Raw genomic sequence first — 11,395 nt, 5'->3', positions numbered from 1 at the left:
AAGCAGTGCAGACTGTGTCCTGCTCTACGGTTTCACCAGTGACAGAGCGACATAACAGTGCATCCGCATTGAGGTGGCAGTGGCCATCTTTATGAATCACAGTCCATTCAAAAGGATCGAGTTCAAGAGCCCAGCGAGCACGGCAACCGGTTCTATCACTGTCCATGGGTATTTTCCGAAGACCCAGGAGGGGCTTGTGATCCGTGACAATAACAAATGGCTGCTTGTAGAGATAGTGATGAAAATGTCTAACTGCCCAAACAATGGCCCAGAGTTCTCGATCATAAGTCGACCACTTTCTTTCTGCCTTTGTAAGCGCATGGCTAGCATAGGCAATGACTTTCTCTTGCTGTCCCTATTTTTGAGCTAGTACACTGCCAATCGCTGTGCTTGAAGCATCAGTATACAGAGAAAATGGCAATGTGAAGTCAGGGAATGAAACCACTGGAGGGTTTAAGCATTCGAACCACTGTAGTACCATTCTGAACTTCACTGAGAGTGTGAGCCACAACAATGTCACATGTTGGATTAGGGATCAAGACACCATAGTAGTCTGTTGGAACAGGAATGGACTGATTCTTATATAGCGCTTTTCTACTCTCCCGGAGTACTCAAAGCGCTCTATACAACATGCCACATTCACCCAGTCACACCCATTCTCACAAGCACTTTATCTGTACTTAGTGCTTTTTCTAACTACATTCACACACATTCATACTCCGATGGACGCATCGGAGAGCAACTTAGGGTTAGTATCTTGCCCAAGGATACTTGGCATGCAGACTGGAGGAGCCTGGGATCGAACCTCCAACCTTCCGATCAGTAGGTGACCTGCTCTACCTCCTGAGCTACAGCCACCCCACAGGAGAAGCCGGTGTGGCTGCTGACACACAGGCTGTGATCAGAGTTTCACTCATAGCTGGAATTTTGGTTGGCGCTAACACAGAAACATTACAGCAGGCAGCTACCTCATGTCCTTTGGGCAACAGGGGAATTTTCATGTCCCACAGTTGCAGTACTTTGTTTTTGAGGTCGAGAAGAGCATGGTGCCTCTGCAGAAAATCCCAACCTAGAATGACTGGCTGGTAAGCACCTCTGAGGACTTCAAAGTCCTGCTGCCATACCTGAGTCCCAAGCCTAATACCAACGGTTAACTTGCCTAAGATTTCCAGACGTTCTCCATTAACCGAACGAGCTGGCACAGAGGATGCTACCATAGGCCGTTTTTTCAAAGCTGGTTGAGAGTTTCGAAAATCTTCACTCACAAGGGAGACAAAGGAACCAGAGTCAATTAGAGCACACACTTCAATGCCCTCGACAATAGCCAAAACGTTAGAGGAGACTGATCCATCAGATTCTGAGGGGAACTGGGGGATGTGGTTTTGGGGCTCTGAAACTGTAGCTGATGTTTGCCCCTCAACAGCAGCTAATGAAAGTTTCCCTGTGGGCCGGAGGTAAAATGTGCAGGCCTTTCCGGGGACTGGAAACGAACACTGGTCCTACTGTAGGACCCGGCATCTCTAACTCTACGTGGAGCAGGACTGGGACTGCGTCGGTATCTGTTATTGTCAGGGTAATTGTACCTGGAATACTGGGAGGGCTGTTGGGAATGGTATGTGCGTTGATCATGTTTCTCACATTTGTCCCACTCATTGAACCTCTGGGGAACAGGGGAAGAAGGACGTTCACGGTGAGACTCTGGATCACGATGATAACGCCTCTCAGGCGAGCAGTAGTCTCTGGGATGTTGTCTGGCATGATAAGGCGACGGGGATGCACTGCGGGTGCTGTACTGAACATTGGAAGAGGAGGATCTATCATGACTGGAGTCCAAACGTTGGGCAAGGTAACTCTGTTTCTCCCGTAACTGCTGTACTTCATGTTTCAGGCTGGTTACAGTAAGCGTGAGCTCCTCGACCGCTTGAAGAAGTTTAGCATCAGTAGGCTGAGGACATACCATAGCAACCTGTTCCAAAGACGGAATATGAGAGGATCCTACAGCTGTAAGTTGCAATGTGCCCGTGCTCTCTCACAACGGCTGGCAATGCGCAGGGCTCCGTTGAGATCCTCTGCACCCATCTCATGAATCTTAGATTGCAAGGTGGGGTCCAACCCAGCAACAAAACAGCAAAATTTTTCACCTTCAAAGGCATTGTAGTCATAGTTAGGGAAAGCTTCAAGCACAAGACGGGTAATATCTGCGCTGTATACATCTAAACTTTCACCTGGTTTCCGGGGGCGAGCATTCACATGTGTCTGGAAGAATGGCAGAGAATATTTTGGACTGAAAACCTCTTTCAGCTTATCCTTCACTAGATCATAGTCTTTCTGGGTTGATGAAGGCAAACTGTCCCAGTACAAAAATGCAGCATCTGCTAGACGAGTAGGCAACAGAGGACATCACAGTTGCCAAATCTACCTCAGGTGGAGTCATAGCTTGCAGTGCCACTTCAAAGCGACGAGACCAACTAGTAAAAGATTCAGTCCCATCTCCTTTAAAAACAGGTGGAAGATCTATTGTCAGGGAACTGGAGACGGTATGGTGGGCGGGAGCAGCAACAGTCCGTATTGCATCCACTGACCTCGAATGTGGCACAGGAGAAGAGCGCAGCTCATGCACAGATTCACTCTCGTCAGCTGACATGTTCCCAACAAATATCCAGCTCAAAAAAATCACAAAAATCACAAAAACAGAGAGAAAAGCTGCAACAATCCTTACTATCTCCAAAAACTATTACTGTTATTATTTTCAGTTCATCAGCTGTTCACAGAGAGGGATAAATCCGAGCGGGGAAAAAAAACGATCCTATCCGCAGCTTGGGAGTAGAACTCACCAAATACACAGAGCCATCAAGAAAATAAATCCCACCGCTGCCACCAGATGTAACGTGAGGGTTCACTAGATGGTTTGGAATCTCTCTGAATAATTAGAAACAGCAAGCTGGAGACGGATAACTTTTTAGCAGCCTCTTTACTCTCAGCACACCGCAACAACAACCCACACTTCCTGTGTGCCGCCCTCATGAATACTTCACTGGCCTCTCAGAAACCAGGAAATCTTATACTCAGATCAAAACAGGAAAACAACCAGGTAGATATAACACATACTTATTACTGGTTTGAACATGCATGTCTAAACATTCAAACGTACAAACATGTAAATATCAAAACACATAACCACCAAATAGCTACATAACTAGCTTTATAACCTTTGTAAACACCTCTTTGTATATCAAATTAGATTTAAATTTACTTCTACACTTTACATTAAGTAAAACTCCACTCGCAACCTTTTTACTGTAGAAGTCATGCAATGACAGACAGACGGGCAGAAATTCATCCAAGATTTAATTACATCAGGAAATGATACAAGGCAGCTCTTTAAGAAGTACAACGCTCTATTTCACAATTTCAAAGAATGTGATCCGGATACACGTCAAAATTTAACTGGTTCTTCTTTAATCCTTACCTCTTCACAAGTTTCACCAAAATCGGCTTAGACAGAAGACAAATGCTCTGCCTCATCTCTCATATTAGGATGCAGCAAAGTTCCTTTGTATCTTTAGTTTGCACAGCCGATGTATAAAACAGGATATGAAAATTAGTTTAAAGTCATTAAAATGTCCCGATTGCCAGTGTTGGCAGCTGGGGATCAGTCTGCCAGGGCCTCCGCCTCCGGCACACAATGCACCCGACCCCTACGGCGCCTCCTGCGGGTGGTGGGCCTGCGGGAGGATGGGCCCATGTGCCCTTTTCGGGCTGTGCCCGGCCGGGCCCCATGGACTAAGGCCCGGCCACCAGACGTTTGCCCTCGGGCACCCTCCGGGCCTGGCTCTAGGGCGGGGCCCCGGTAACCCTATCCCGGGCAGGGTAAACTGTTCCCTCTATGTTTTCTTCATAAGGGGCTGCCCTTTGTCACCGATTCTGTTCATAATTTTTATGGACAGGATTTCTAGGCGCAGCCAAGTGGCGGAGGGCTTTCACTTCAGTGGCCTCAGAATCTCATCTCTGCTTTTCGCGGATGATGTGGTTCTGTTGGTTTCATCGAGTGAAGGCCTCCAGCTCGCACTGGAACGGTTCGCAGCCGAGTGTGAAGCAGCGGGAATGAGGATCAGCACCTCCTAATCTGAGGCCATGGTTCTCAGCCGGAAAAGGGTGGAGTGCCCACTCCAGGTCGGGGATGAGGTCCTGCCCCAAGTGGAGGAGTTCAAGTACCTCGGGGTCTTGTTCGCGAGTGATGGGAGAAAGGAGCCGGAGATCGACAGACACATTGGTGCGGCGGCTGCGGTGATGCGGACGCTGCACCGGTCCGTCGTGCTGAAGAGGGAGCTGAGTGTAAAAGCGAAGCTCTCAATTTACCGGTCAATCTACGTCCCTGCCCTCACCTATGGCCACGAGCTGTGGGTAGTGACCGAAAGAACGAGATCGCGGATACAAGCGGCAGAAATGAGCTTCCTCCGAAGGGTGGCTGGCCTCTCCCTTAGAGATAGGATGAGAAGTTCGGCCATCCGGGAGGGGCTCAGAGTAGAGCCGCTGCTGCTCCACATCGAAAGGAGCCAGCTGAGGTGGTTCAGGCGTCTGACAAGGATGCCTCCTGGGCACCTCCTGGGTGAGGTGTTCCGGGCATGTCCCACCGGGAGGAGGCCCCGGGGCAGACCCAGGACACGCTGGAGAGATTATATCTCTCGGTTGGCCTGGGAACGCCTTGGTGTTCCTCCAGATAAGCTGGAGGAGGTGGCTGGGGAGAGGGAGGTCTGGGCTTCTCTGCTTAGGCTGCTGCCCCCGCGACCCGGCCCCGGATAAAGCGGATGAAGATGGATGGATGGTCATTAAAATGGAAAATCCTCTGGGCAAAATGTGCATGAAACCTGCAGATAAACCACTAAAGACCAGCACAGCCGTTATTATCTTATTATCTCACATTTGGAGTCACCCTCACAAGTTTTATAATGGGTAGGAAAAACAAGTGTTATTTATAAATGGGCAAACGTCAAACTAAAGCTCATCACAGATCCTTTTTTATTTGGTAGAGTTTGTTTTGAGCTTTTCACAGCAGGATTTTCTGGGATTTGCAGCTTTTTGGTTCGACTTTATACCCGTCTGAATTTAACCTGCCCACTCTGGTCAGACCACTGCTTCCGCCTCCACGCCCCAGTGTGGGTCACATCATGCCTGGGCTGTATAAAGGAGATAGACCACAGTGCTCAGTAGACACCTCGGGTCTTCGACTGCTACCAAGCTGCCTTTCTGATACGCCGGTAAGATTTTATGTTGAGTTGCTTTACTCGCTAATTGAATCATTCATTAAATCTGCATCATGATAAATTTTGTATAGTAATAGTTGATGTATTTGTAAATTTCCCATGATTAGCTGAATATTATTCAACTTTCTCTGGAGGTTTAGCGGATTAATTGTTGAGCAACTTTTTAGGGGGAGTGAGGGAAAAGTGAACACAGACTTTTTTCAGTAAATTCTAAAACGTTTGTCTGGTATTTGGCCAGTACACCATGACATAATGACATTTAAATAAACTCAATTAAAGAGATGTATTGGGCACAAAAAGACTTACTGAGGAATGGTTATGAAAGTACAGTAAGATGAACAAAGGTAGAAATGGGATTTATAGCAAAGTACTCATGTTTTTTAGTGGAATTCAGATAGTGTAAAAGGTTCATAGATTAGATGGCACTATGAAGGGAATCTGTAGAGGGTAGAAAGGATTTAGAAAAGGGTACACAGTTCTTAAAGGTTTATAAGACAGTGTCAAAGAAACAAGGGTTCCCAACAAATGTACCAAGACTTTAAAAGGTAGAGAAGAATGGTAAAGAAACTTTTAATATCAAAAAATATGAAGGGTTTATGATAGGGTATAGATGATGCAATAGTTTTTAAAGAGTTTAAAGAAGACGACACATGAATTTTCAGGGGCACGAAGGGTTTATGAATAAGTACATAGGTAGAGGCATAGCCACAGTGGGTTTATAGAGGCTTTTGAGGGTTAATTGAGAGTATGACAAGTTAAGGCGCAGATAAGGTATTTGAGGATGCGTGAAGAGGTATAAATAGTTTATGAAGGTCTACAAAAGGTTTGTGAGGTATTAATGGTTTATGAAGGGGTCCCATTGGGTGGGACTGGGGGTTGGAAAGTACTGAAAGGACTGAGGATTAACAAAGGATTAGAGGTTGTTAATGTGGGGCTATTAAGTATACAGTGGTTGTTCTGTTTGCTTAGATGGTAGAGAAAAAGTATAGATGGCAGAGAGGATGTATAAGTCACAGAATCACATATATATATTGAGAGAAGCCAGAATAAAAAAGGCACAAAGGCTACAGAGGAAAATGGTGGGCACTGAGTTTGAAATATATTTGGGGAAAATAGTGGATATAGGGACTTTCTTTAAATCCACCACTTCTTAAAGCAAGAATTTAACTGTAAATCATTCTTCAATGGCCCTTTATCTTTTACTCCTCCTCCATCAATACTCTCACTGATTTTCCATCATGTGTTTTTTGTTTTTTACCTACTTTTAATATTAGTTTTAGACTCTATTGAAGAGTTGAGTTTATACTTCATTTCAGCCCCATTTTCAGAGTTATCGGTGACATTCCTTTAGCTAATTTGCTGAGTGTAGTGCTTTATTAACTTCACAGGAATTCCAGTTAGGTTACATGTGCTCATAAAGGCATGATGATCATTAATATGTGCCACGTGGTCCTGAGATAGTACTGTGATTCTTTTGTAGAAAAGTCTCTAATTGTACAAATGTGATTACATTTGAGCCAGTGATTGCTCCTGTGTGTGGCTGCAGTTATGCAACGTTTATAGCACTCTCTTACAGAGCATAGGACTCAGAAGAGTCGCAATGGGCGAGCGTTATGATTGCACAGAGTGTCAGGAGTCCCTGTACGGCCATAAGTACATCCTGAAGGAGGAAAAGCCCTACTGCATCAAGTGCTATGAGACGCTATTCTCCAACACTTGTGAAGTGTGCCAGAAGCTCATCAGCTGCACAAGCAAGGTAAAATACCCACATTTTAACTGCCACATTTTTCTTACAGTGATTCTTGTTTTTGCCATTGCTTAAATATTTTCACGAACTACAGAACCTGACAGTGTTTGTCTCTGCAGGATCTGTCGTACAAGGATCGCCACTGGCACGGCGACTGCTTCCTCTGCAACAAGTGCAGCCGGTCTCTGGTCGATCGGCCCTTTGCCACCAAAAATGAAATGCTCATGTGCATCGAGTGCTACAGCAACGAGTACTCTGCCAAGTGCCACGCGTGTCTGAAGAACATCATGCCAGGTCAGGAAACTCTAAGCTTACTGTAGCGCACACAGATTCTAGGTCAACAATTTCAGCTGTCAAGATGGCAGCCAACAAAATTCTAATATACAATTTATTCGTCAAATTGTTGATATCAATAGGAAACAATCTCCACTACAATAATGATATAAACATGGAGGGATAAAATAGTCCAGTGTCCCACTTGCAAAAGTGTTGTAGCGTTTGCAGTGTGGGCTATGAGTAGACTAGAGTATGACCTTCGCTACTGAGTTTTTACAGCCACAGCCGCTTTAGCAAGTTGGAGATTTCCCAAATGACAACACAGCAATACATCAGCACCAGATGGATTAAATTAATAAATTACATTTGTTAGTCACTCTCTCTCCTTCTCCGTCCTGTGCACCCACCAGGCTCTAAAAAGATGGAGCATAAGGGCAACAGTTGGCATGAGAGTTGCTTCACCTGCAACCGTTGCCAGCAGCCCATTGGCACCAGGAGCTTTGTCCAGAAGGATGCCAACAACTACTGTCTGCCTTGCTATGAGAAGCAGTTTGCTCTGCAGTGCGTCCACTGCAAGAAGGTAAAGTGACACGCTGTGGCTAATAATCATCGCTGTGTTTGTTAAGCTGCAGATTCAACTGGTCTGACATGTAAAAAGAAAGGTCTTACACATGCTCTGTATACTTGGGCTGATAAATGGTCCAAATCAATGTAAATGCTGCCATAATGAAAATACATGCAATGAAGGCGGGTAAAGATTCATATCCATGGTACGTAACAGTTCTGGGCAGGAAACAGATGGTCACACAGGCAGGGATCGGAGGCGTCTTTTTGTGCTAAAAGCTGAGAGAGCAGTCATCTGCCTCCCCTGTGACTAAGTCGGCAACAAATGCACAAAAATGACAAGAATGTGAAGTTAGACTGGTTTACAAAGGCAAAGAGCGGTAAATGAAATAACAGGAGCAGTTGTACAGGATTTTTTATTTTACAAACAACATTACCAAAACAGACAGGAACAGTACTAAAAAACAAGATGATCAGTTCCTCTCAGTCAACATCACATGACATGGTGGTAGCTTGATAATTCACATCCACAAGTACAGCAAACAAAATACCTCAATTTCTAGTGTCACTTCCAAGGATAGCAAACTATGCAAGGCTTAAATGTTTAAGACTTGCTTAGCTTTGGGTGCAATACTGGGTGATGTTTGCACCTTTATTTGGGCGTAATACCACTTTCAGCATGCATCCTTCTGCAAAATACTTTTATGTACAGTATTGTTTGCACACTAATATTTAATCATACTTAATCACAGTGAGAAAATCTGAATGAAATTTATGTGCATACTAAAATTTGGTCACTTTAGCCCATTGCTAGGAGGTTGCCAGGCAACCTAATGATGGTATAAAATATGCATTATTCAAGTTGTGTAAATAAATCATTGTTTGTTTGGGGTTTTTTAAATAGTAAAATCAAAAATGACAGTGTTATTTATCAAGCTTTATGGATGCATCAGTGTTAAAAACAGGTCTTTTAAACCCATTTCTTGGTAATTGCTAGGCAACATGACATTATATGAGCTATAGATAAGAGCCTTCAGGGGCTTAAGATGTACCCGTGTGACAAGTTTGGCTGCTCAAGTGAGAAAAGTATTTAAAACATGTAGCTACGGTTACATAACCTGGTTGTTTGTGAAAGCATGTTTTGAAGCCTGGGACTGGGTCTTTTCACAACCACAGTTATCCCCCTGCTGGTCATTTAAACATTTGTAAAATGCTCTTTTTCAGCCCATCACCACTGGAGGTGTGAACTACCACGACCAGCCTTGGCATAAGGAGTGCTTTGTTTGCATCGGGTGCAAGCAGCAGCTGGCCGGCCAGAGGTTCACCTCTCGAGATGACTTTGCCTACTGCCTTGATTGCTTTTGCAACCTGTTTGCTAAGAAATGTGCTTACTGCACCACCCCAATCAGCGGTAAAGGTCATGCTACACTCATATCAGAAGTACTGCCCTTCATGTTACACATCCAGCATATAACCAGGGAGTTACCGACACTTTGCACCTTTAAATTTTTCATTTTCTTGCTTTACGCGTTTAATTTTTATGGCCCACAGTGTTCAGTGCTTAATTTAGCTGTGGTATCAGTTTGACGACTGTACAAAGGGGATTCTTGTCCAAATGAGCTTGGCATGTTGAGTCGAGGCTCATTGGAAAATGAATTACTAGAAATATGCTGGAATTATGATTTTAAGTCCACACTTTAACAATTTTCCCTGTTAAATTATACTAAACTACTGGCAGCTTCATCTGGCAGCATGATATCCACATTCCAGTGGAGCTGCTGTTTGCGTGAGCATTGAAGGTATTTGCTGATAAATGAACAATGGTACACTGTAAAAATACCCTCTATTTTGTTCAGGTTTGTTCTCCAGAAACTGAATTCTCCCTTAAATAAGTGTGACTATGGGTAAACACAAAATCAGTTTAAAATAATATATAAGGGAACGCTTGAAATTATGGACTCTTTTGTAGTTTCTTTGTAACATATGAACCTAATTCTTCAGGACTGAGTAAATTGGTACACCTTACTGGTCCCAGGTTCCCCTTTTGAACTACGTTTAAGCTTTAGCCGGTTCGTCTTTTATGTCTGATTAGCCATTTGCATTACCTAATAAAATGTTCAGGGAGTTTATCATGCAATGTCAAAATTCTACTAAACAAATAATTATCTACTTGTCTTCAAAGACTGAATAACAAGTTTAAATGTTTTGGCCGTGGCTTTCATCACTTTTTATTTTGGGCCAACGGGCAACCATAAGTGCGACTTAAAGCAGCACTTTAAATATCACACCCAGAAGCAAGACAAATCTAACACTGCAAACTTTTGATCATGGGAGCATACTTAAAAGCAACTTAATCTTAACTGCTTTTAGGTGACGATCACAGTATAAACCACCCCTCCTCAGCATCCTGCGTGGATCCACTCACCATCAATTACAGAGTTATTTCATTACCCAGATCATGAGACTCCCCTTTACTGACTCCTCTCTCCATCTCAGGTCTTGGGGGGAGCAAATACATTTCTTTCGAGCAGCGCCAGTGGCACAACGATTGCTTCAACTGCAAACGGTGCTGCGTGTCTCTGGTTGGTCGGGGTTTCCTGACGTGCAAAGACGACATCCTGTGCCCCGACTGCGGCAAGGACATCTGAGCGAAATCCACCAGAAGACAGCCCGAGCCGGATTCGCTGCCTGTCGGCATGCACAGCAGCATTCACCTAACTTTGCATGATTTGAATCATTTATCAGTGTCTTAAACATTAACATGGTTTTTTATGCATGCACTGAAGATACTGCGTCTTATGTGAATGACCTGCAGCCTTTATTCCCCATCAGGATTTCTGCATTTTGCTCAGGAAACATCCATACGTGGAACAAGAAAATGCTTTACTTTCAAGTCAAGAATGCTGTAACCCAAATATACTATGTGACAGCACATGCAAGAGCATGTGAGGCTGTTCTTAACTGATAGCACTATGATATATTGTTACTACTAATGTTGTTTGTTCTAATTAAATCATTGCTATGTAATCTAATTTCAATCTGTTAGGCACAATAAAGAGCTTTAAAGGATACTATACTGGATTAAGGCTTTGACATGCTGGCCCACTAGCTATGCTGAGTCAAAAATCCAGAAGGACAGTATACATTTACACAGTTATGACACAAAGTTTGCATGACAAAGTTAGCCAAAAAAAAAAGACCCGATTTACAAAAATTTGTTTTAGGTTTTTATATGTTTAGTATTAAAACATATTAATTAATTTGTGCAGAAATTAATCATATTGGGTTTAGCCTAAACTATCAGGAAAGAGGGGAAAGGGATCCTGCAACAATATCCTCATATCTTGTTAAACAAAGGAAATATGCAGTCAAGACAGAGGGATGAGAACACACTGATATGTAATAAAAATGCTTTAGATTATAACAGCAACACTTAAAGACCAGAAGCTTATAATGGCAACCAAACAGCTGATTGTATTATCCTGTAACATGAATATTTTGTTTTTTTCTTGTTTTTTTAATGAAAGAACCGTGCAGACTCCCA

At 43.6% G+C, this 11,395-nt stretch overlaps 1 protein-coding gene across 2 annotated transcripts; it reads left to right on the top strand.

Annotated features, from left to right (window-relative positions):
* The first annotated feature begins 5,164 nt into the window (after positions 1–5,164).
* On the top strand, positions 5,165–10,499 carry LOC146491692 (four and a half LIM domains protein 2-like). Of its 2 annotated transcripts, XM_085152553.1 has the most exons (6): positions 5,165–5,258; positions 6,841–7,020; positions 7,131–7,305; positions 7,698–7,867; positions 9,076–9,262; positions 10,348–10,499. In XM_085152553.1, exons 1-6 carry the CDS (start codon positions 5,169–5,171, stop codon positions 10,497–10,499), a joined length of 954 nt encoding a protein of 317 aa, XP_085008679.1. In that variant the 5' UTR covers positions 5,165–5,168. The 2 variants fall into 2 exon arrangements, with proteins under 2 accessions (XP_085008679.1, XP_085008678.1); XM_085152552.1 differs by lacking the exon at positions 10,348–10,499 and having other exon boundaries at positions 9,076–9,438.
* Positions 10,500–11,395: the final 896 nt, after the last annotated feature.

The sequence above is a fragment of the Neolamprologus multifasciatus genome, chromosome 23 (assembly GCF_963576455.1).
Source record: "Neolamprologus multifasciatus chromosome 23, fNeoMul1.2, whole genome shotgun sequence".
NCBI lineage: Eukaryota > Metazoa > Chordata > Actinopteri > Cichliformes > Cichlidae > Neolamprologus > Neolamprologus multifasciatus.
This window is presented reverse-complemented; position numbering and strand designations above follow the sequence as displayed.

Bases quoted from the DNA above. Each gene is read 5' to 3' on its own strand.
- LOC146491692 (XM_085152552.1), top strand. From the start codon at position 5,169: ATGCCTGGGCTGTATAAAGGAGATAGACCACAGTGCTCAGTAGACACC. The intron at 7,021-7,130 runs GTAAAATACCCA...TTGTCTCTGCAG, and splicing joins TCATCAGCTGCACAAGCAAG to GATCTGTCGTACAAGGATCG. The intron at 7,868-9,075 runs GTAAAGTGACAC...GCTCTTTTTCAG, and splicing joins AGTGCGTCCACTGCAAGAAG to CCCATCACCACTGGAGGTGT.